At 39.7% G+C, this 24,735-nt stretch overlaps 4 protein-coding genes across 6 annotated transcripts in view; 3 read left to right on the top strand and 1 right to left on the bottom strand.

Moving 5' to 3' along the window:
• Window positions 1–4,310, top strand: part of LOC146455485 (histone deacetylase 4-like) — a 37,036-nt gene extending 32,726 nt beyond the window's left edge. For all 3 annotated transcript variants that reach the window (XM_085094120.1, XM_085094121.1, XM_085094119.1), the window contains exon 27: window positions 1,281–4,310. In XM_085094120.1, coding sequence (XP_084950246.1) covers window positions 1,281–1,323 — 43 coding nt within the window. In that variant the 3' untranslated portion in view covers window positions 1,324–4,310. The remainder of the gene's footprint in view (window positions 1–1,280) is intronic.
• Window positions 4,311–5,952: 1,642 nt separating this feature from the next.
• LOC146455484 (uncharacterized) lies at window positions 5,953–11,416 on the bottom strand. The gene is made up of 5 exons (XM_085094127.1): window positions 10,440–11,416; window positions 9,737–9,808; window positions 9,038–9,192; window positions 8,179–8,347; window positions 5,953–6,493 (listed from the first exon to the last, which is right to left on the bottom strand). The coding sequence occupies exons 1-5, from the start codon at window positions 10,610–10,612 to the stop codon at window positions 6,184–6,186; spliced, it is 879 nt and encodes a 292-aa protein (XP_084950253.1). The 5' UTR covers window positions 10,613–11,416; the 3' UTR covers window positions 5,953–6,183.
• Window positions 11,417–13,292: 1,876 nt separating this feature from the next.
• Window positions 13,293–20,695, top strand: LOC146455483 (uncharacterized). The gene is made up of 5 exons (XM_085094277.1): window positions 13,293–13,518; window positions 14,077–14,148; window positions 16,435–16,595; window positions 17,147–17,327; window positions 18,333–20,695. The coding sequence occupies exons 1-5, from the start codon at window positions 13,343–13,345 to the stop codon at window positions 18,664–18,666; spliced, it is 924 nt and encodes a 307-aa protein (XP_084950403.1). The 5' UTR covers window positions 13,293–13,342; the 3' UTR covers window positions 18,667–20,695.
• A 3,106-nt stretch (window positions 20,696–23,801) lies between these two features.
• The window catches only part of LOC146455482 (dnaJ homolog subfamily B member 6-like), a 10,223-nt gene continuing 9,289 nt past the window's right edge, over window positions 23,802–24,735 (top strand). Inside the window, exon 1 of the mRNA XM_085094126.1 lies at window positions 23,802–23,972. Within this exon, the coding sequence (XP_084950252.1) occupies window positions 23,908–23,972 (65 nt within the window). The 5' untranslated portion in view covers window positions 23,802–23,907. The remainder of the gene's footprint in view (window positions 23,973–24,735) is intronic.

Here is a 24,735-nt window from a genome sequence, read left to right as displayed (position 1 = left end):
CATGTAAACCCCATTTACACTACAGAAAAAATCGGTAAGGCAAGGATAAAAATGGGCAAAGGTAATTTTCAGTTTCGGCAAGGCAAGGGTAAAATGTGCAGTGTAAACAGTGAAAGCCTGTTATGCCTTGCCAATTTATTTTTCGGTTTTGGGACCACGTTCAGAAGTTGTCCTATTTTGGAAAAATTGGCGAGGCAAGGATGGAAACTGGCACGTTGCCGGTTTCATGGGGTGTGTAAACGTTCATCCTTGCCTTGAGCACGTTTTGTGACCATATCGCGCATGTCACAAAGCTACGGCACATGCGTGTAATTGAGTACTTTCAAAATGGCGACCGCCACGAAAACGCGTGTAAGAAAATGGTCGGAGGAAGAAGTAGAGAAACTCTTGAACTTGTGGGCTGAAGCAACAATTCAAATAAGTATTGATAATGCAGAGACACCAGCAAATTCTATCTCTTGGAGGGTTTATCAATGTTATTAGCGACAACATGATAAGCAACAGTTGTTTCCTTCTGCACCAGTACCTTAGCATGCTTGATTTTGCCTTTCGTTCATGCGGTGGACGTTTCTTCCGCCTTGTTTCCTGCCGTTTTGTTTGCGATAAGTGCAAATAACTCAAGCAGACCATGGACGCCATGTTGAATTAGCAATATGCGCATGCTCACTTTCAATTTAGTAGCCTTGCCTGGACGAAAATATCCTTGCCTAAAATCAAACGAGCAAGGGTAAAACAGATGTGTGTAAACTGCACATTTTACCCTTGCCTTGCCGAAAATGAAAATTACCCTTGCCGATTTTCATCCTTGCCTTGCCGATTTTTTCTGTAGTGTAAATGGGGTTGTAAAAAAAAGACAAAAATGAGTATCTAGCAAATAAAACAACAACAGCAAATTTTATTTTTATACCACTGTACATAAAGTGATACTGGCAATTACGTTTAGGAGCCAAACACATTAGGTTGGTAGGTAATACTGTAGTGAGCTCACTTCACATCAGCAGAGGGTAGCTGCATTCTATGTGGCTCATGCTAAGACGCTGATTAAGCACTCAATACTGAAACGACTACACTACCTTATTTTTCAAATTACTGTATTCTCAATAATTTTTCCTGTTCATGTGCTATCGATACTTCTCAAACTCACTAATAATGTGACTGCGCCTCGTTTTTCAACCACTTCTTTGTGTTTGGAAATGGGATGAAACACTCTTCCTCGTGCTTGATATATTACATGAAAAACCCGTTGCATCTATGTAACATTGTGATTTTGATTTTTTCAGAAATTCTGATGTAGCCATGGAAGATGATCAAGAAGAAACATGAGAGTTGCAGAATGTCACTTAGGTATTCTGCTTTTATGTGTAAAACATTTATCCTCAAATGGAATTTACAGACTTGTCATGGTGGTTAAGCAAAGCATCATACACCACCACAGCAATGTCGCACATTGGTGTGGTGATTTTGTTGGAAGCAGCGTGCAGAAGCGAGATTAGCCTGTATAAGCGAGCGGAAGCAAAGTTTGATTAGCTGGGCAGCAAAACTGAGGGGTGGTGTAGAGAGATATGATGGTGTATTTTCCTTTGTTTCAGCCTCTGTTTTCAAGGCTCCTACACTCATACCTCACAGTAATGTCCACAAATTGAACTTGATCCATTCACCCTCGTGTTTTTGAAACGCTGGGCAAATCTAAGAACATAAAACACTTTCCAATCCCATTTATTGTTCTTACACACAGTCGGTGCTCCATTTTGTAAATTGTAGTCGTAGTAGAATCAAAGAATAGTGGTTATAAACCATCTTCTTTCAAGCCATTTAACTAACGTACAAGTTAAGGATCCAAGAGTTATTGAAATAATTACAGCTTAGCTTAGAGATTTTCACTATTCATTATATACTCAAGTCGTAGGTTAAAATCTTGCGTTCAATTGACTAACTTCCAAGGAGTTCTAGGGTGTAATTTCATCAAATTATATTCCAGTATTTGTAATTACTTGTACATATATACACAAGTCTACCGCGTAGCTGAGTTTTTAAAAACCCCAGCTGCTTAAATAATTTTGTCATTTAAATTATGGCTTATTAAAAAAAAAATGCTCCCCTGCGTAGCAAATATATTACAGGGATGTAACAGTATTGTGTAAATGCTATATATAAATATATATACAAAAGAAGCTTTTGAGTTTTTAGGTTGTCGAGGCTGCAAGCCATGGCAATAGAGTGTTGAATGTCGAGAGCTATCTGAGATTTTAAAACTTTCTTGAGCTTGGTTTGGTCAAGGTGAAATTCATTTTATGTGAGGGGATTGGCATTTGGTCTTGATTGCGGTTTGCTGTCTCGGTTTGGCGACATGGTTGTTCTAGAGTAAATTCGCTGGACCATTTATCGGTTCTGTGAGATGTAAACAGGCCCCTTTATGAAGCGGGTTTGGTTGTCCTGAAATAGACGATGTTCAGAAACTAGTTATATGAGAACTAAGTTAATCGTGATGTGTAAAAACAGGGAGGTTTGTTTCAAGCCAAAGTCATTCAAAGGCTAGATCATTCAGCGCAACTGTTAAATGGGTTGTTACAAGTAATTAGTATAGAGAAGGAGGCAGAAGGCGTCCTCTTGATCGAGATTTAGGCAAAACTGGTGTAGTCACGGATTTTTGGCTGTCTGTGCATTTGAGAGTGTTATTTTGTGCATGTGGTTGAAATGATTAAATGTGGTTGCAACTTGCCAAATGTTTGAGAAAACTTTCTGAATGACCATGTTTATAAGAGAAGTATTTTGATGTGGCATGATTTCTGTTTCAATGTCTTGAGTAAGGAATCACGGAGAAAGGAATAAAAGGTTTTAAAGCTCTGGTAGATGTTAGGGGCACGTTTAATTTTCCATTGTTTTTAGTTGAAAGTTTGATAAGACTGGACCGATACAAGACTTTCAAACCGCTCCGAGAAAACAGTAAAATACCTGGGATTGCAAGAAAAAGAAAACGAGTGAAGTTGGCCTTGACCCCAGATTTTGAGGTCGATAAGTGTGTGCTAGTTTCTCTTAATGTGTCCATTCTGCTGTATCCCCCTGTCTCAATCTCAACAAGAACTATTTATGACAACAAAACAACACCCAATGGTGACTTGGAGGAGGAGGTAACATGAGTCGCCTAAAAACAACTGCTTGAGAGGCTAGCCTTACTATTGTTCAAATCTTCTTTCCTTTGCGCGTCTGTTCTGCAGGTGTAATTACATTTAACAATTTTTCACCGAAGTAGTGTTTGATGGTAGTTGATATTTGCACCGAGGTAAATATCTACCACTACTCATCGGCACTGAGGTGAATCCTTGTTTATTTCAATTGACGTTGTCGGATTGTTAAGGCCCAAGTTTACGCGACAAGACCAAAAGGTAGTATTGGTAGCTGCAGATCTTTCGTGATGCAGCTGTAATTTCACGCTTTTAAGTGGATAGGATAGGTGAAAGGACCAGGAACATTTTTCTTTTGGCTTCATTTTCGTTATGTTTACCCTGCGTAGCTGGTGGTATTGTCCGCGTGCGAGTATAAAGTTTTAGTTTCGCTGCTTAATGCTTGTTCGCCCAACAAGTGGCTCAGCTACAGCCAAGTGAAGTAAAATTTGTTAATAAATTATCGATAACACTTTGCAGTCTTGTTGCATGGGCCTTCCGACAACGTTAATTGAAATAGTTGTATTCCAAACCAGAGGGATAACCAGTTCCGGTTAGTCACGTGACTTTTGACAAATTGGCGCGAAAATGCTGGACAATGCCTGGAGTTGAATACAAAATGCTATCGCCAATCGGAGCGCGCGAAAAAAATAAGTTTTTTCCACTGGTTTGGTAGGTTCTGAACAAAAAGGTTTTCTGTTCGTTACTTCCTATGAACAACTCAGTTTCCATTTTAATTCTTTTTAAATAGCTAGAAGACTTTTAGCCTCTGTAGTAATCTCAGTGAAGACAAGCATATCTAAAGGGATCAGGTTCATTGAGAAATTACACAGGCGTTCACATTGTACATTGAAGTTTATACCTTTTAGCTGAATTTTATTTTATGAAAACGATAGTGTGCCATCATTTACGTATATCGCGACACAAAAGAGGTTACAAACCTTGTTGAATGTATGTTTCTTTAGCTTCGCCTTACTTGCGTGTGGACTGAGATGTGTTCTTATGTAAACAATGCAGGCTAAACTCTTGTAGAGATGTGAAATCGATAGAAGTGGACACGTTGTGCCTTTAAGGTGTGCTCCACGACCAAATGTATTTTCAAATTGCAGGAATCAAAATGTCAAGTAATAAATTCCCTCTATTAATGTGTGTGCGTTCCTTTTTATTGTCTTATTTTGTCGTCCTCAGTGCCTCTTGTGTGGCTGACCCGGTGGTGCGTGAACTGATTCTCGTACTCGGGTCCTTTGATGAAGGTTTATTAAATCTTTAACGAACCCACAAAATCAAACCTTGGTTCCAGAAAGTTTTAAGAAACTTCAAGCTTCCATCCCAGCTGCTCGTTCTGAAGTTCATAGAGGGACTGGGCCCTAGTTTACACACTGTTCAAATGGACCCTTATCACGCGGCGGCCATGTTGAGTCTCGGGGGAATAAAAATCTTTGTTTTCGCACGGCAAGCCTCGACCAGACGTGAATTCAGTGTGAGGCTTGTCGGGCAAAAGCAAAGCTTTTTCTCCCCTGAGACTCAACGTCGTCGCCGAGTGATAAGGGTCTATTGCGTCATATGAAGAAATAACCCCATCGCCAGAAAGATCACATAAAAAATAGTAAGTTCAGGCCAAGTTAGGTTATGTTCCATTGCGTAGTAACCAGGCTGTGACCTGTCAATGGTCGGCTAAATTCCATACAAATGTCTAATTCTGAGATGGCGTCCCCCAAATCCATACAGTCTCAAATTTTCCAGTTTTTGAAAGCTTTCTACATGGTTGCAATCTAACAACAGAACCTCAAACTTGGTTAACTGACTAATTTTAATGTGATCTTTCTTGTGATGGACTCCAGTTTCTGATTAAATGAAAAATTTAAAAACTCGTTCCCAGTCTCTATTTGAACTCCGGAACGGGCAACTGATTAGATTCTTTGAGTAAAGAAAAGGAAAAGAAGTAAAATTGTACCGGATCAGGTCAATTGTTTAATACTTACACACAATAACATAGACGTTAATAAGCCTAAGGCTGCCTGCCGTTTGTGAAATTACCTTCAATGCACAGTCGAAGAGGAAAACAAGATGCCTGCTATACTGGCATTACGCGTGATGCTGGGGCTGATTCATTTATTCCAACTGTATGTTTCGCAGATTTATAAAACAATCCTTTCTAATGGAATAGTTTGAGTCACGAAGATCGCGTTACGTTGGTTCCCTTGTGTTACGCTACTCAGGGTTTCAAGGGAAATTGCGGGAATTCCATTGCGATAACGTAAGCTTCTCAATGACCTCTTTTCTGTCTGCAATCGTGGTCTAAGACTGTCAAAGAAAGCACGATTCCTTCGCCAGGAACGCTCCAATTTCCACCGTTTTAGATGTTGAGTGCTTCTTAGAAGTTATTCTTTCGATTCACCGCTTCAAAATGGTGAAATTTCCGTTTGAAAACGGCACACTTGAGTCCACAACATGTTAACAATATCGCGCCACAAATTTAATCCGTTTTTGATAAATATATCAAATGATGCGTTGACGTCACACAGGTAGGGCTAAGTGGGTCCCCTCCCTCGCCATATAAGCGACAAGACTGGATTTTGATTGGCCTGCTTTTGTTGAAGACAATCAGAACAATACATCCCGAGTAGGAGAGGGGAGAGTTTAATGAATAAATTAATATACAGATTTGTGGCTACGAGGAAAAAGAAATCGTCCCGTTTTTAGACACGGTATGCCCCCTCAGGGCATCCCGCGTAATAAAAAGAGGAAATTTTTCACAATCAGTTTTTAATGGAATAAACATAGACATCAATTTCCTCTGAATATTTATTTTAATATTTATCAGTATATTAAAAATAGTCTTGATTATAACAAGTTTAAGACCCCAAGCAAAAACAACAAAGAAAGTAAATAGTTGAGTCAGTTATTTTAAATTTGGTTAGTGCACCTTCACATCAGTTTGCGAAGTTATTTTTTTCAACGCACTATTTTTATAACAATGAAAATTCCAAACACTTTTCACGCACAAAACACAACAAAAATCCTAGTCGTTCAAGTTGATCTCAACCATAGTCGATTCCTCGTCGCTGGATCCCGAGCCATCAGCATATCCCTGAGACAAACGCCTCTGTTTCTTCATCTTTCCACGCAGATAATCTTCCTGCTCCACAACGTCGTCATCTGAGTCCACAATGGTGTTTTCCGGGTATCCTTGCGAGCCTCTTCTCTGTTTCTTTAAACCTTCCATCAACATTCGATCAGTTGTGTCTGAATCATCTCCTGCTGTAGTTAATATTCCTTCTTCCATTTTAATCACGGTTTCTTCGGCGTCCGACATTTTCTTCCTGGTAACACTACAGTTTAAAGAGAGAAATCCTGAGTCATAGAATCTTGGGGATAGTGGTTGTAAAAACACTTGAAGGTTTTTTGTTAGTACGCCTAGGAACTGAACAAGATATATCGTACTAAGTGGCTAGCCAAAAACAAAACCAGTTATTTCGAGTTCTCTTCAACTTTCAGCCTTGATTATCGTTCCCCGACTTTGGTTGTTTCATTTTCTTGACAGCGAGAATTGACAAGAATGTGATCTCTCTCTATTGTTTTATTTGACGTTTAGATGCTCTGCCATCGTCTATCTGTCTTTTAAAGCACTCTCCAAGCGTTCGAATCTGGTCAGTTCTTCTGATAGGTCTGGTTCAGAAGCTATTTCACTCGAGTTGCGGACTGGTAATCGGTAGGTCTTAGGTTCGACACCTGTTGGGAGAACTTGGAGCTCTTTTTTTCGAGTATGCCTGTGTCACTGACTCAATAACTCGTCAATGTTCTCATTTATTACTCCGGCCGTAAGGCGGTACGAGTTAAGGTTTCGGTAGCATTATCAAATTCTTTTTTAATTTTTTTGGTCGCGATGGGCCGAGAGATAAGACTTCGGGCCACGAGTTATTGTTCTCGGTCTCGTTTTTTGTACTCGGCTGGCACGAGTTAAGTTTTCGTCGCGTTATAAAATTCTTTAAATTCTCGGTCGCGTTCTTTGTACTCGGGCCGTGAGCAGTGTATACAATATGCGAGCCAGCGAGGCATTCGAGGCATGCGAGGCAGACGTGCGAGGCATGAACAAAACATACGAGGCATGACCCCAACATAAACTGCTAACCGTTAAGCTAACCGGGGAGCTATTTAAGCTAACCTGAGTGCTCTTTAGGCTAACCGGAGTGTTTTTTTAATCTTTTCATAACTAGCACTTTAAAAATTCGAAAGTTTTTTATCGTTTTTTATTTACTTAGCTTTTTTTAGTTCCTCAAGGTTAGTTTTGTTTAATCGAAAATTTGGCAACTAAATCAGTCTATGACCCCGCGGGCCAAGATAGATGAAGATGTCTCACGTGAACTATAGAAAAAACAATCATGTAGAAACGGTTTCTGTCTTCAAATGAAAGGTGAATAACAGATGCTTTCCCCTGAATTTCATTTAAAAATATATACAGCGAAACATTGAAAAACGTACAAGGATAACGTACGCGTTATGCGTAACGTTACTCTAGATCACGATCCGTCATTGACCCGGCGTCACATACATATCAGGACCGTGCAAATGGTCTCTGTCTCCAAACGAAAGGTGAAAACGTAAGGATCAAAGCCCGGGGATTATAAAAAGCATTCGTATGACAAATGTCCTTTTCCCCTGTATTTCATTCTGACTGCAAGAAATGCAATTCTATCTGGTGGTTATTTATTGCCTCACTATATCTCTGTATCTATCTATTTCGGGGAATTAGCGATGCTGGAGGTTATCGCTGCTAAAAGATTGTAGGCTTACGCACCACGCTGTCAAATATGGCCCGAGTATTAGCTGAAAACAGCTTCTTGTTTACAAGGCTTAAAATATACCACACGTTTATCCCAAAATCAAAGATGTATATACAATACAATTTTGTTGTGCGAAATGTTTACGCGTGTTTCCGGACTTTAAAGTAAGTATAAGCAGTGAAACAAATAACATGTAAAATCATCGTTTTTCACAGTTGATCACTGATACTCACATGAACAATACTATCACCCAACACAGACCAAATACAGCGATCACGCCCAGAATAGTTAGACACACCACACCCGCCAGCATCTCAGCACTAAAACAGCTGTGACTTTGGACGCCGTGAAAATGAACATTTGGTCCGGCTCCAAGCATCCCTTGATAAACATGATTACTTTCTGTGAAGAACAAAAATATGGGGGTGTCAGTGATTTTAGAGCGGATCTGGGCTCACACGCACAAGAGTAAGCACAAGGATGGTTACACTGTATGACCATTCTCGTCCCCAGAGCCCTCGTGGTTTTATTAATTGTTGCTACGATTCAACCGCTAACAAAAAAAGATCGTCGGCTCAGGGAACTGGGATGACTGTGGGATAAGCAGAAGGCGACATTCGCATGCGCAGTACTCCTGAGTGGTTACCTCCCGACGGTTTACACTTGTAAATAAGCACAGGTATTTATGAAATATGCGAAAACATAACGAAAGAAAAAGAAAAAAATTCCTGTTTCGTGTGCTAGTAATTTGGCTTTTTTTAGTTTATTTTACTCTAAGTTTTTAAAAACCTTCATCGTGTTTATTTTCTTTTCATTTACACACTCTTACAAACAACAAGTTAAATTGCACTTATGTTCCAAGAAAAAAAAAACTAACGCATTTACAAAACCCTCACAGTTTTGTTTATTTCACTCCGATCCACATACGATTTTCTTATTCTTGTGTTTTTGCTTTAGTTTTCTAAGCATCAAAACTTCGTTCTTAGTCAATCTTTAATGGCATTAGAGGGAACGCGCTGACTTGTAGCTAGAGGGGGACCTTTTGAGCCTCAGTGGAGAGAAAGTATGAAGCTTCTTACATGAGGTACTTACCAGCCATCGCTCGAGGACCCTTCATGATTGGCATCATTCGTGGGCATTTGATCTTGTGTCCATCGAATGACTTCAGTTTGAAGTTTTCGCTCAGGACATGATTCAGGGTGCGGATGGTGGCATGGTCGCAAACCAGAGGATTGTGACTGATGAACCTTGGCACAAATCAAACAAAAGCCGTTGCGTTTTTTCGTGTAACCGTAACATACCGGCATGAGAGTGCCTATCGTATTTCTAAACCTTCCTTTCCCTCTTAATTAAACGCCCCTCCTCGGGTTTGTCTCTGCGATTAAAATAAAATAAGCTTTTTGGTCATGAATGGAAAGGACTGCTTATTCAGGCAATTCAGATATTTATAAAGAAAAAAATAAATATCGTTGTAGTCTTTCTGCCTTTTTTTTAAAATGATGTTGAGTCAATGACCCACCATCCGAGAGATTCAGCCTCCTGTGTTTAACCCTTTAACCCTAATATCAAAGAACAGATTCTCCTATCTTGTCCCCATACTTTTCTTTAAAAAGGACTGGGGAGAAGTTATTAAAATATCAAGAAAATTCACCTTGGGTGATCATATCCTTAATTCTCATAACCTCAGTGGTTGAATAAGCATTGATATAACAAGGAGAAATTTGATGCTAATCAGTATTAGGGCTTAAAGCATTAATTTAGCGAGCGTTTACAGTTTCTTAGTTGACTTACAATTTTTCCAGATTCTCGTACTCTTTCACGTCATTTTCGTGTATGGTCTTAATGTTTCCATAAGTCAAATCCCTTTTGAGAGGAAAAAAAATGCAATTAAGTGAAATAACGTTTTGTCTATTCCCAATACTAGTTAATCGGCTTTCGTTACTTTACTGAAGATCAGTCGCAGTCCATAGAAAAAAAACAACTGAATGAGGGCGCATTCTTTTGGGAAAATTCTGGCTAAATCCTCATTTTTAAAACTCTATCATTGTATAATGCGATTGCAGGGAGTTGATTGGCTAAGCGACCATGGTATATGAGCCTTTATACCATGCCCGGAAAATAGCGACCATTAAATTGTCTTCTGGTTGTTCCTGCAAAGCGAAGTCAGCAAGATCTAACAATATTTCTTGATCGTTTTTAATAATAATAAAAAAAAATTTCACTCACGCTTGTTGGATATGAGATGATGATAGCCAACTCGACGCTACGCGCCTTGTTTTCCATCATCTCATACCCAACGCTCACTGGTAGAATAATTGTTAATCATATTGCCCTTAACTAAATATTCCGGTTCAGGAAACATGAAATGCCTCAAAATTCAGTTTTTTGTTTCCTAGTAGCAAGCTAAGCGAACAAACATTCCCGGCTGATTGTAAAAAGAAAAAAAAAAAAAAAACAATATATTTCACTACAAATTCCTTGTGTTTTTACTTACAGTGTTTTGACTTTTGAGGCGAAGCCAAACACGGGAAATTTTTCCATATCCCAACATTTCACCAGAGAGAAGTCCTCAGTGCAGTCACACTGCAAAGGACACTCGTCCTTCGCTTGCGTAAACGATGATACAATCACCAGAATGAGCAAAATACTTAGCTTTCTCCACATCATCTCAAAATGATACAAAACCGCGCATGAATAACGAACGATACAAAACCGATCAAAAAAGAACGATGATTACCAATTTGTGACGTCACACTTTAAATGATGATCACGCGCGAGAGATCAAGAATTAAAAATGCGATTTCATGCGATGAAAAGCGCTTCAAAAATGTTTCTTTCTCATAGCGTAACATCCCGTAATTAATAAAATAAGGGAGTAAACTGACTTGGCTATCTGGTAAGTTTTTTTCTGAGTGCAATTGAAATCTTTCTAGGAAAGATCGGTAGTTGTTTTCATTTGCTAATCAGAAAATTATAGCGCCTTCTAATTGACCCAGAAATGGTGACAATTGGCAAGAAGCCAGGCTGTGGATCCACTTTTGTTTTGCAAATTTGAGAAGAGCCCGTTAGAAAACCGAAAAATGGTTTTGGTGTCTTTCTGTAAACCTGTAAACTACACACCATTCAACAAGCTTTACGCTTTAACCATCCATCTTCTACAAATAAAGGCCATTGTCGCTGTTGTTGTGGGATTCCAGGAAGTTGATGCATGCACTGTCCACAGAAGCCGATCGTTAGTCCAATGCCGAGCGTTTTGGCTCACAAGATCCTGGAAATGACTCAGTAGCTCATATATTTGTGAAAAAATAGAAGGAGATGAAAGAGGAAGTCTCGCCTTTGACTCAGCTAGCAAAGTCACGCATGCCACGCAATAGAACAACCGGAGACGAGGTTGGCGAAAGAAAGTGCAGTCGTAATGACGTCTTGCGTAAGTCCATCATATGACTCACGCAAGTGTCTAAACTAGAGTGGTCGCCGAGGTTACTAGGCAGCTGCCCGCCGCTCCGCTTCTAGTAACACCCTGTTTTTTTCCCTCGTTCTGTATTTTTCGTGTCGGTCACTTCCTCAGATCTCCCGGTTTCGCTCGGTAAAAACACAAAACATCATCCTAGACTAGACTAGACAACTTCCGGTATGACGTCACGAAACGTAACGGAAGGTGAACAAAACAAAGTCACGCCATCTTTTTGTGACCAGTCCGTAAGTAAGTAGTTGTTAGCAAGTCGACGCAACCATTGTGGCAACCATTGTGGCAAGTGCCCGCTTTTCTTTTGGTCAGCACCAAGGCAACGAAGGCTCTGGGGACGAGATTGCCATTGTGGTAGTCATTGGCGTCTTTGACACGCCACGCATGCGCGACTGACTTAAGCAAATAATTCTACTGAATATATGCCTGGTAAAACAGTACGCATCATGGAGTTTCTATTCCTCGTATTGCTAAATTTCAACTATAAGCCCCTCCAAAAATTCTTGCCTTCAGCAGCTTTGCAAATGAGTAAAGCAAATGATTAACCTTAAACCTTAATGCTTGATATAACTACTAATTCTGCACCTCAAAATATCTGCAATCTTTTTACTTCTACACAAGACATACATCAGTATAATACTCGCTCAGCATCTTCCGGTAACTACTATATTAATTATTCTAGGCTCAATCATCATAAAAACTCTTTTTCCATCGTTGGAGCTAAAATTTGGAATAGCATTCCCGAAAGCTATCGAAGACTACCAAAGCACTCTGGACAGTTATGCTGACATTAGCGCTCTTATTTCTGAAATAAGAAAGTCATCTTAATTATAATTCAATCATACATCATAATTTTTTTCTTCACTTTACATTACTTTTTACTCTTTGGACAAATAATGTATTCAAAACTGACTTTTTTAACGCCTTCAAATAGTAATTCTTTTATGTATGTCCTTAACACCGCCTGCCTAGATTAGCTCGCTATTTGCAGGCGGTGTTCATTTGTAAGTAACGTTTGAAAAAACTTAATAAAACTTGAAAACTTGAAACTTGAAACTTGATTGTACTGAATGCCGGGTAAAATAACCCATGCAATGGAGTTCATATTCAACATACTGCCAAACTTCGAACATGAGCCCCTGCGAAAATTACTGTTCACCTTCCAGCCCCATCAAGCAGTTGGGGGAGGGGTACGACGGGCGCTTTCAAATCCGATACGAATTTCTTGGTTTTTATTTAAATTATTTTAGCTCAATTTAATCCCGTCCTCTTTTCTACAGATTCCGTTTTATTGTCCCAAGGCCGTCTGTAAAGGATAGGCAGCCACCTTAAAATTTTGGCCCACATACAAATGGGTTTCTAAGGCACTGCCATAGTGCCACACAAAAATGAATCAAATCCTTTGGCGACTTGCGTGACAATTTGCGTTTGCGTGAGGTGCGTGACTTGCACTCTTTTGATGTGCGTGACCTTAGAGCCACCAGTTATTAAAACGGAACCTTCCGAAAAATTATGTTTCGATGCATAAACGTAGGTTTTCCACAAAGTTATTCTTCCGAATCTTAGTTGTCATTTGCTGGAACAATTAGAAGGCGCTTTAATTGTTTAATTTCTCGTAAATGAATGGTGTCGATAAAGCGAACCAAATAAAATTATCTCAAATGATCTGTGAAGAGTAAAGAAGAGTTATTGGAAGTGAGTTATCACTTGGTGAAATTTTTCTACCTGAAATGTGAAACGATTAAAAGCAACTTGCCCCAGAGAAAACTAATCGTGCTATGACGTCGTTGTTAATCAAGCAAATTATTGCTAATTAGCGCGAGCAATTGCCATATTAAATTTGACGTCACAAAGCGTTCATCATCATTCTTCAGTGTTTTGATCGGTGCAACATCGTTCGTTATCAATGCGCGGTTTTGTACTATTTTGAGATGATGTGGAGAAAGCTAAGCATAGTGCTTATTCTGGTGATTTTATCATCTTTCGCTGCAGAAGCGAAAGATGTGTGTCCAAAAAAGTGCGATTGCAGTGAAGACTTGACTAAAGTGAAATGCCGTGGAATGGAACAGTTCCCCGTGTTTGACTTCGCGAAAAAAGTGAAAACTCTGTAAGTTTGCATTCTGAAACAGAAAAGTTTACATTGACAACTGTTTAGAACCTTCAAAAGCAAATGGAAAATAACTTTCAGTTGATTGACCGACAGTTGAAGTTAATTTTCAAACTCTGTGTTTTCATACGCTAACCGGTGGAGCGAAGTAGCAAGAGACGGAATGGTATGCAATCTAGATTTCAACGATCCTAGTCATTGCTTGTCGCTCACATTGGGACGAGTGAGTCCAGGGCATACAGATCCATACACTCTTTTTTCCCAATCGCCGGGTACGAAGTTTCACGGACAATAGTCTCTCGGAAGTCATTGACTAATTATTTAGCGCGCGCACGTAGAGAGATTTTTTTTGCTCGTGAGGCGCGGCACAAAGCAGCTAACGGCGGAAAAGTCCTTCTAGTGTCGTACCGATGTCGAATCTATAAGAACGCTAGCTACGGAGTCAGAATCGAAACTTTATTACTTCTGATAGTTTTCCGTCGTGGCAGATTCCGGCGTTGAAAAATGAAAAAATTAAAAGTCTTATGTAAACCTACACATATCTTTTTCTGTCGACAGGGATTTGACGTATGGAAAAATAAAGACTATACATGAAAGTGATGTGAAAGCGTACGAGAATCTGGAAAAATTGTAAGTAAAAATTACAACAAGTAATAAAAGGCCATTATCAGAAGTAATAACACAGTCTCGGAAAATATAAATCTGAAAAGAAAAAATCAAATATTTTTTTTGACGTATATTGCTTTTGTAAAAGTGATATTACACGGAACGATTTTAAATTATAACATAGCGCGCGTACATCCTAATCGAATTCCTATTGGCGTCATCATGGTACATTTCTCAACATACGCACGGCCGTGCGTCCATCCGATGACGTGTGCAAGATGGGGGAAGCATACGCGCGCTGTGTTATTAAAACACTTTTACAGAGAGACAACACCATAAAAAATGTATATTTATAGAGCTTGAAGCTTAATGAAACGTTAAGATTAAACCGATATGAGAAACCATTTTCGCCTTTTTTGTTTTGTTTTGTACAGAGAATCTGGTAATTAATCGGGAACAAAACCTGCTTTCCATGAATCATTTACTTTATTTTCACTATGTTATAAAAGAATTGGTTCATGCTTTTAGCTGTGCGTATATCGAGTTATGGATGCACTTGGGAAGTTTGGAGAGCACTCAAGAAGCTAGAGTTGCTCTCGGCTACGCCTCGAGCAACTCTTACGCTTCTCTCGTGCTCTCCAAACTTCCCGCGTGCATCCATAACTCGATATACGCACGCTAAGCATGAACCAATTCTTAAACAGCGCGCGGACAATTTTTAAGGAAGCGATCTTTTGCGGTAACACATTGCAAGTTTTTGCTTCGTCTTCAAACTCATACAATGCGTTGCCGCAACAAGATTTCAAGTTAAAAAAAAAAAAATTGTCCGCTAGCTGTGTCGCGTTAGGAATTTTCCTTGTAACATAACCTTAACATTTGTTGCCTTTACGTGTAGTTTGGGATACATGATAAGTTTGTAATTTTTCTGCCTCCTGTCAACTAGCCTAGATCGGGAGGCTCTTTAAGGCTTGGAGGCCGAAAAGGAGGAAAAATATGTTTTTCCCCTTTTAATCGCATTTTTTGCTCCTTTTCTCCGTAAGCTCGCGCTTGCTTGGAAGGGAAACGTTTGTAAAGCAGGCTAGACACCACTGCCTAAGAAAAACGAAAAAAAGCAATAAGCAAAACAAACAAACGAACAACAACAACAACAAACAAACAAACAAACAAACAAAACAAGTGTGCTCCCCCTAACAGGCACGCACTTGCCTCGCCTCAAGTCGGACATGGTGCGCATGGTGTAGTGGGATTTGTTCCCATAAAACGCCGCGCCCCTTTTTTCCCGCACTTTCCGAGAAATGCATTGGCTCTTGGGGACGAAGCAGACGGACACTAATCTCGTACCCAGATATATGTTTGTCTTCAGAGAATTCAGAGAAAACATGTGATAAAATCGATTATGTTATCCAATCTGATTGGTCAATGGAAATGGGCTGATGCAAGTTACGCCAACCATTTTAGCGCGAGTTTTCAAATCTTTGCTTTGCACGCGCCGCGCGTAGACGCAAGCTTTACAAGAAAGATCTATCTTAACACTTGTCCTTCTGTGGAAGTGGTTTCTTGCATAGTTTAACTTACGTCTCATTAAACTGCGACAAGTTCTCATAATCATATATTTTTTTATGGTGTTGTCTAAACTTGTCGTGAAAATTTTGCTTGACCATCTGACGCGTACAACTAACTTGTACGCGTAATACAGCGCGCGCACATTGGGTACCATTGTCAACAAAACTTAGCGGTGGCTTTCTTCTTTCCCAGAAACTTGAAATCATCTATATTTTTTTCTGAATACGGTATTTATAGCGACATTTATAGCGACAAATTGATCTTGAAAATTCATGTTGGGCAATTCGAGAGCAAAGTCTTTTGCTACAAATGTTGAGCATGCGCAGTTGTTAGAACTATGTGTCACATTCTTAGCACAATATGACGTTATGAAAACAGATTTTACAAGATGTTTACTCCCGAAGTGTGAGAAGATCTGGGTACGAGATAAGACGCAAAGTATCTTTTCAAACAGTAAAAGAAGCTATTTCAAAACGTAGGTACAAGCGCAAGTCGAATTGCAAGTAAAAGAGTTCACAAAATAAAAATAAAAATCAAACGAAGACACAAGGATCAAACATTTTGATCTTGTTCTGGCGCTTTTTCTTGGAATGTGCGTAGCAGGGGCTTAAGTGATTGTTTAAAGACGCCATTTCTTGGCATGCAGATTACCTCTCGCGCGCAATAACATCAGACCTTAGCCGTACTCAGGGGAGGTCTGGGCAGACTAAGAAACCTTACAAAATAAACCTGCTTTGTTGTCCGTAGGTTTATCAGTGACAATCCTCTGGAATGTGATCATGCAACTACCCACACCCTAAAGTACCTACTGAGAGACAGCCTTAACCTGAAGGCATATGATGGACACAAGATTAAATGTCGACATGCGAGGCCGAAATTCATCGACGATGCCCATATGCGGATGGCTGGTAAGTTTTGAACTAGACTGTACACAGTTCTTGCAACTCGAACGTTTCAACAACAGCAGAAGGGATTTAATGTTTTCTTGCAATGTGAAACACGTTTGTTTCTTCGCTCTCAGTTTGAAACTTTCCTTAAGCAACATATTTTGGACAAGGACAATCCTTTGTTTGATATCATTTCGCTAGCTTTTACTCTCTACATGAAGATTTTTTCTTCTGAGAGAGAAGTCCCAATACGCATACGTATGTATCGATATTTTAGATCAAGAGTCATTCAGTGTGCAATACCGTGAATTTTTTATCTATTTTTAAGCGGTTCTTGATATTTCTTTCCATACATTTTTTAGTTCAGTTCGCTACTCCAACAACGCCAAAACTATGCAGTTTCTCCCTGGACAGTACTAGTATACCTTAAAAGAAAACAAATCTGATTTCCGTTCAAGAGTCGAACCCACGACCTTCGACGAAATGGGGGAATCCTTTATCCACTGAACTCCATGTTCAGTTTTTCTTTATCATCCCCAAATTAATTTTGTGCTTTTTTTTTTCGTTCACAGCCGGTGGTCTTGTGCATCACGGATTGGCATGGGCGTGGCCCAGTGTTCATTTTCACGGTGTGCATGGTCACTCAATGACTCCTGGAATTGTGGCGGGTGTAGCGTGCCTTACCATACTGAGCCTGATTGCTGTGACTGGTGTTTGTTGGATTATAGCGCACAGAAAACGCAGATCTCGCAGGTAAGGAACAACATTTTAAAAAAAGAAAATGCTTACCTTACTTATACCTTCTTTAATTCTTGGTTGGTATATAACCAGCTTGTAACTGACTGTTTTTAATAAAGTGTTTGTGTGTTGTTGTTGATGATTCTTGCCCTGTTTATCGAGGAACTCGAGGTAGTTGTTAATCGATATGTCAGTCAATCACTAGTTTATTGATCTTATAAAGTTTCCTTCCTCATACATACATACATACATACATACATACATACATACATACATACATACATACATACATACATACATACATACATACATACATACATACATACATACATACATACATACATACATACATACATACATACATACATACATACATACATACATACATACATACATACATATACATACATATAATTTTTGTTAAGGCAGGTCGGTTTGTGGCAACCCAAAGGCTGGTGTGGACCTGCCAGGAACTAAAAACTACTTAAATATATGTACAATTCTCAATTCATAAAAGTTCACTCCGGCTTCCTTCTCCTCACCCCCTCCCTCCCCTCCCACCTTTAGTAAATCATCGGCATGCTTGACTCAAGAATGCCGGCATAGTCGAAGCATGGTTGAATAGACAGAGAAGCTGTGTAGAAGTATGATGCCCGCGCACAAAGGGCTCTTGCAGATTTCTTACTTGGTGTTTCGTCTGAAATTAACTTTTTTCTCTTCTTCTGGCGCCAAGCGAAACGAAAATAGGGCGAAACTACAGGTTATCCTTGGCTCTTTACAAAGGCCCGGTTGATAAATTTGGTATACTATTACCATTCAAATTATCCTTCTGAATAACAAGTACACGTAGGTAGTCACAAAATACAACTCCGAGATTACAAACAAAAGTCAGTTTGGTATGATTGACTGTCAGCGTGTGAGTTTCCTGATCAAATCTAGGATACAGGGACGATACATCTTGCAGCTTGCATTTGCTGATAATACTTCTGACTTTTCATTTTTAACCATTCTTCTTTGCAGCTCTTCTGATGAGCAAGTCTCGGATGCAGTTGATCCCGTGATTAAAATGGAAGAAGGAATATTAACTAAGGCAGGATATGATTCAGACACAACTGATCGAATGTTGATGGAAGGTTTAAAGAAACAGAGAAGAGGCTCGCAAGGATACCCGGAAAACGCCATTGTGGACTCGGAGGATGACGACGTTGTGGAGCAGGAAGATTATCTGCGTGGCAAGATGAAGAAACAGAGGCGTTTGTCTCAGGGATATGCTGATGGCTCGGGATCCAGCGACGAGGAATCGACTATGGTTGAGATCAACTTGAACGAGGATATCTACTCCTCGGGCAATTAACTTCATGTTACTTTTTTTTCTTCTGTATGTAACTGACATTTTCGCTTTTGTTCTTTCCAGTCAATTCATATATACTGACGTCTCAATTTGATGAAAATAATTTTAAGATGGCGATATCGGAAACTACCTGACTCACAATACTTTTCTCAGAATTACTGAGCTTAAGTTTCTTATTTGAAAACCAACGATTGTAAATGCCTTTTATTAATATTTTTGTTTCCGCACTTTTATTTTTTTTACATATTTTTAGCAATAACATAAATAATGTAATGATAACATTGTAACACATGTAATTGATATTGTACAAATCTTTGTACCGTGTGTGGTGACTGAATAGGTTATTACACACGGTACAAACGTCTGCATGTTGCCCGGTATCCGACATCTTAGTTAAGTTTTCTACAACTACATTCTATTTCACGACCCGGAGGGTCTCTGAAAGTTTGCCTCAAGATAACAATTATCTTGATGCAAAATTTCAGGGACCTTCCGGGTCGTACTCCAAAATGCAATGAAAGAAAGCTCGACATTTTACTTTTAGCATATCTGTAACACTTCCCTTTTCTGCAAAACCGGCAGTTTCCGTACAGTAAGGCTTATTCTTTCCGACTACGGTAACATTGTTTTTTTTCCCGTTAATAAGCATTCTGTTCTTTGTTGTTTCTATGCCTTGTACCCAGCAGGCTCAAAAATCATACACACAAAAAAAAAAAGAAAAGAAAATCTTGCTCGCTCAAACAAACATGGGAACAGTTGAAACATGGCATACGCAAAGGGCCATGGGAAGGGTCAAACGAGAAAACGAGGCGCCGCGTTCTTCTCTTCGCTCTTCCCAAGCTACTTTGCGTTCTCCGAAAATTAATCTCGATCCGAAAACTTTTAGAACAGGCCTGGGTACGAGGCAACTGTTTGCAACAAATTGCTAAGCGTGACCCAAAAATTTTCAATTGAATTTCTATTGGTCAGACACTGGTAACGTTCGGATACCGGGCAACATACTGAGTGGGAGGGCCGGCCGGGCGGGAAAATATATGGCTTAAGGTCCGTCCACCATGCCTAAGAGCCAAATATTCCAAATGTATCATATGAGAGACTTAAAACAGTTTTATAGTTGATCCAGAGGGTATGATTATGTTGAGAAGCTATGAATTTCCGAAAGTAAATTAAAACCACTCTTGAGTCATTCAAGAGGCGCCTCTGTTACGATTTGTCGCTGCTCCGGCACACAAAGGCGTGTCCTCTCTGCTTATCACGACAGCGGCATGATATTTCAAATTCTTTGTTCATTGTTCGTAGTCACGTGCTATGACGTTGGCAAACATTTGAATTTGGGTCCATCCGGGAGTCATTACCACGTGCATTTAGTAGACAACTGACCTCGTGTTAGTTGAACATTCTACTTCTTGCTGCTATACCGTGCTGACGAGAGTCAACCAGCTCTGCTGTCCACGGTGGCATTTTTGACTCTCTGTTTGGTCTCTATCATGTCGCTGTCGTGTTAAGTTTTCTACGCAGTACCAGCCTTACGTACTTTACTTGTAAATTTTCTTGCTGTTCGCGATCAATGTTTGGCTTCAAGACAAAATTTAGATCAAGCTACACATGATAAAGCTGTTTTAAATCGTATATTCCACTCCACCCTCCACCCCCTCCCTGCTCGCATTAATGTGTACGGCCCTCATACATAGGCTCGATTACCAGCCGTTGTTCGGAAAATGAGACCGCGCTCACCCCCCTTCCGGGGAGGACAACCGCATCCGAGCCGAGGGAGCGGCGGAAATCGAGCCTCCCTTATACAGGGATTTTCTCAAGAGCTTTGCTAGCGGGGCCGTATGGGTCATATGACAACATGTACAATATTTTTTACATATGTTACATTACGTTCATTGTATAATTTATGTTATTGCTAATATTTTGGATTTCTCTTTTGCTTTGAGATGCTCTTCAGTTTGTTCTAACTATTTTCTTTTACATACCGGGATGAGTAAGATTTCTAGAAACTGAGGATAACCGACTGAAACAACCCCCCCCCCCTCCCGCCAAAAAAAAAAAAGAAAAAAAGAAAAGAAAAAAGACAAAAAGAAAAAGACAAAAAGAAAAAAACCCCGAAAAAAAACAAAAAAAAAACAACCCCAATCAAACAAACAAACAAACAAACAATCCGATGACAAAGTGATGAAATATGCCGCCATTCTCTTTTCTTGAGTTTTGTAATTTGTCATGAATAAAGTTAATGTTCACTAAGGCTGAAAATGTTTATTTTTTTGCTTGACAGCAGACAATGGGTACGAGGAAAAAAAATTCGACGAAGAAAAGTATGAAGGCAAAGTAAGAGCATCCTCCTTCCTAGGGCCTACGATTTTTTGGTCAGTGGTTGGATCGCGGAAAAATTCAAAACAAGAAAAAAAAAAAAAAAAAAGGGGGGGGGGGGGGGGGCTCTTGGGACGAGAATGAAGTAAGAGCACTTACTGTTTCTTCTCTAATTTTCTTCGTCGAATCTTTTCCAGCCCGTTTCGACTTTTTTCTTCGTCCCCACTATATCTGCGCTTGGGTCCCCGAGGATGCGTATACAAGTCACTAGTACCATACTTAGCATCAACTGTTTCTTACACACATTACAGGCTAACTACTTAGTATCCCTTTTGAGTCACGCGCTCTCAATTCTTGGCAAGCATTGCTACAACAATCACCAAGCATCTTTGGTGCTAAACGAATTTTTGGTTTTAATTTGGCCCCCGTAAACAGATTCGAGTGCTGACACATTCGTTTCCACTTCTCACCGACGCATCACCATAGTTTCTTTAGAATCTAATCTCCTTATCGCTAAAAATCGCCAATTACTGTCAAGTCTGGCTAATGCATTAGTCAATTCCAGTAATGTCCATCCCCGGGCATTAGCATTCAGTTCAAATGCCCTGCGGTGCCTAACAAAAATAAGTTGATTACTTCGTTGCTGGGCTTACCTTCATTGCCCCCGCATTTTTGCCCCCCCAGGGTTTTGGCCTAGAGGCCAAAACCCGAGGAGGCACCCTAGGATTCCCCGCGTGTATACTTATAAGAAATTTCAAAATGTAAGAAAGTAAGTACTGTAAGTAAATTTGTTAGTATGCGAAAAAAATCTCGATTTGATCAAACTAGGCGCGCACGGTCGTCTCGGGTAATATTTCAGCAAGCGCGCCAGGTGCTGTCGGGTAGCTGTCATTCTGCAACCACGAGGTCTTGACGGTCTTGCGAGCAAGAGTCTGCGTTTCGTCGTTCTCAAGCAGCATTTCGAGTTCTTTCTAGCAGTGTTTCAAGGTCTTGCAACCACGAGTTCGCATTTCGCCATCATTTAGCAGCATTTCAGCCACGAGTTCGCGTTTTGCCATCTTCTAGCAGCGTGTCAAGGTCTTGCAACCACGAAGTCACGTTTCGCCATCTTCTGCATCTTAAACAGCCTTTCAAACTACGAGTTCACATAAGTATACCTACAATACGTTGCTGTTTCACAAAACAAAACTGTATGACTGTAATAGATTTCAATGTCAAATTTACAGAGAAATATGCTAACCAGTTACATGGATGTTAACTTCAATAAATATTCAAACGTTTCTTTTTTAACATTCGTATGCACAGTATTTATATCCAGTAAAAACCATATACAGGTGTTAAAGAGATCTTCAAAAGCGGGGGCAGCTCTAGTGAAAACTATTACTAGTTATAGTTAATGAACGTTAATTCAGGCCAAACTAAGTCTCAAATGGCAGTCTCATTTCTCGTTATCGTTCCAGTTACTCTTCGTTCTGTAGGTCTATCATCTCATTTTTGTCCTCCTTAGACAGGTAATCACGAATGTATTATCTTTGCTTGTGGACTTATCATTAAAAGGAAGTGAGGTTGCTATGACGTAAAATTGCAAGGCCGTCAAATGCCCCAGGGTGGACAATGTGAAAAAATGTCCCACTGATGCCCGAGAGAGAGAGAGAGAGAGAGAGAGAGAGAGAGAGAGAGAGAGAGAGAGAGAGAGAGAGAGAGAGAGAGAGAGAGAGAGAGAGAGAGAGAGAGAGAGAGAGAGAGAGAGAGAGAGAGAGAGAGAGAGAGAGAGAGAGAGAGAGAGAGAAAGAGGGGCGGTGCGGGGGATGGGCACTATTGGAATTGACGGATTCATAACTTACTGCTTACTGTAGCCTCCCTCGCAGACGCTCTTTTGGCTCGTCACGCAATCTTTCCTCCCCAAAGATCGCGTGACGAACCAAAAGAACGTCTGCGAGGGAGGTTAAACTTACCGCCAAGTCTACAATTGTACACGAATTGTAGCTAAATATTGTGGAGGCGGTGTCCCCAATTAGTACAAACGTGTTAAATACACAGCCTGCGTTGCAGCCGGACTTGTCACTCAAGACCTATAGAGAACTTGATACGGACTATACCAGGGATTGTATAGATTGTCTGCGACACAGGCTATAAATACAATGACACTTAAATAAAGTTACTAATTAATCACACAGACTACACGAAACCATGTATGCCCACGCAACTGAAGTTGAATCACGCGTACCTAGGTCATGCAAGCCAAAATTAAATTCGTATATTTCACGAGGGCGTGTTGGGTTTGAGATTCGGCACCAATCATCTCATATCCATTAAGCGTGATTAGAATAGTTGTTTTATTAAAACAACCAAGAAACATTGCTAGACCTTGCAAGAATATTAAACCAGAAGACAATTTAACCCTAATTTAATGGTCTATTTCTCGGGCTTGGTGTAATGACGGTACAAGTTACATTATTAAGTGTTTCAAAAATTACAATTGTTTCTCCAGGGATTTTGAATTTTTTTCAATTAATGCGTCTTTTTTCGGAAAGATTTCCAGAGGAAACAAAGAGGACTTGATCATTTAATTCTCGGAAATACTGGTCATGCGTGACATAGACTGACCGTTGGTGGTCAAGGCCAAAATATTTTCCGTCATGTAGGACTGGATTCCAGCTGTAATATCGAACAAGTTTTCTCTTGGCTGGAAAAAAACAAAATATTGTATGTATTTGCAAATATTGAGAATACAAATAAAACATTCCAGGGAATTAAACAAACTGCGGAAGCTTCCGAATTGATTTGACGACACAAAGTCGGAAATCGTCATAATTTACTTCGGTCACCAGAGAGAGGCTCGGAGATATTCCGGCTAAAGTAGGAAGAAGTGAACTGTGCCAAATGTAATTCGCTATCGTAAACTCTCTAGTTTGATTTTCTAGCGTTAAAATGTCTGATTATTACGAGATTTTGGATGTTCCAAGGAGTGCAACCGAACAAGATATCAAAAAAGCGTAAGTTTTCTCTCATCTTGTTTTGCAGACATTTTGTTACACGATCATAGATGTTTAAATTCTGTTCGTGTTATCGATTACAGTTCCTTGCAAAATCCTCGGGGAATTTTGGACATGTCATCATATCATGCAATCCTGTTTTCTGCTATTTAACTTAAAAGCAGCCGATTTTGGGTGATTTGCGAGTCTTCCTAAAACGTTGAAGCATAAACTTAGTCAACTTAGCCTGCATGTCGTCGAAAAGCTTTCGACTTTGTTTACTCGATAGCTTCAGTCAACATGCGTTGATACTATAGTATTTCAGAGTATTTGTGCGCAATTTCGCTAAGCTATCGGTCATTTCAGTTTAGATATCTGGTTTTGTAATTTTTTATTGTTGTCGTCTGTAGTGTAGAATGTTCCTGTCTAGTTTGTTTCCTTCCTCTTTTATCGTCACGTATAAAATTGCCTTGTTTAACTTTTTTGTTCGAGTTCGAACGAACCGAATTGAATAAACGCAAAAAAAGCCTTCGTTGCTTACATTACGGCTATCTTAAAAAGCTCTACGTGCTATATAAGCTTGGTTGTTTTGTAACAAACAAATAGGCTAAAAATACTTTAAATTCTTGAACTCAAAAGAAACGATTCCAGTCGTTTGTGTTTTTCCTTTTGCTTCTTACAATGTATAGTCAATAAGCTTACTATTTGTACAGAAACTTGCGTATTTGCGGTATTTATTGCATTTCCGTGCTTCTAAATTTTGTAATAAACTAATCAACCAAGC

The sequence above is a fragment of the Pavona decussata genome, unplaced genomic scaffold (genome assembly GCF_977016875.1).
Source record: "Pavona decussata unplaced genomic scaffold, jaPavDecu1.1 SCAFFOLD_273, whole genome shotgun sequence".
In the NCBI taxonomy this organism is placed as follows: Eukaryota; Metazoa; Cnidaria; class Anthozoa; order Scleractinia; family Agariciidae; genus Pavona; species Pavona decussata.
The sequence above is the reverse complement of the archived record's forward strand: the minus strand, read 5'-3'. Positions and strand labels throughout refer to the sequence as shown.

What these genes read in the sequence shown, in the direction of transcription:
- LOC146455484 (XM_085094127.1), bottom strand. Translation starts at nt 10,612, where the DNA reads ATGATGTGGAGAAAGCTAAGTATTTTGCTCATTCTGGTGATTGTATCA. An exon ending in TACGAGAATCTGGAAAAATT is followed by an intron (nt 9,193 to 9,736) that starts GTAAGTCAACTA and finishes ATTTGTGCCAAG; the next exon opens with GTTCATCAGTCACAATCCTC. An exon ending in GGGTCCTCGAGCGATGGCTG is followed by an intron (nt 8,348 to 9,037) that starts GTAAGTACCTCA and finishes TGTTCTTCACAG; the next exon opens with AAAGTAATCATGTTTATCAA.
- LOC146455483 (XM_085094277.1), top strand. Translation starts at nt 13,343, where the DNA reads ATGATGTGGAGAAAGCTAAGCATAGTGCTTATTCTGGTGATTTTATCA. An exon ending in GCGAAAAAAGTGAAAACTCT is followed by an intron (nt 13,519 to 14,076) that starts GTAAGTTTGCAT and finishes TTCTGTCGACAG; the next exon opens with GGATTTGACGTATGGAAAAA. An exon ending in AGAAAACGCAGATCTCGCAG is followed by an intron (nt 17,328 to 18,332) that starts GTAAGGAACAAC and finishes TCTTCTTTGCAG; the next exon opens with CTCTTCTGATGAGCAAGTCT.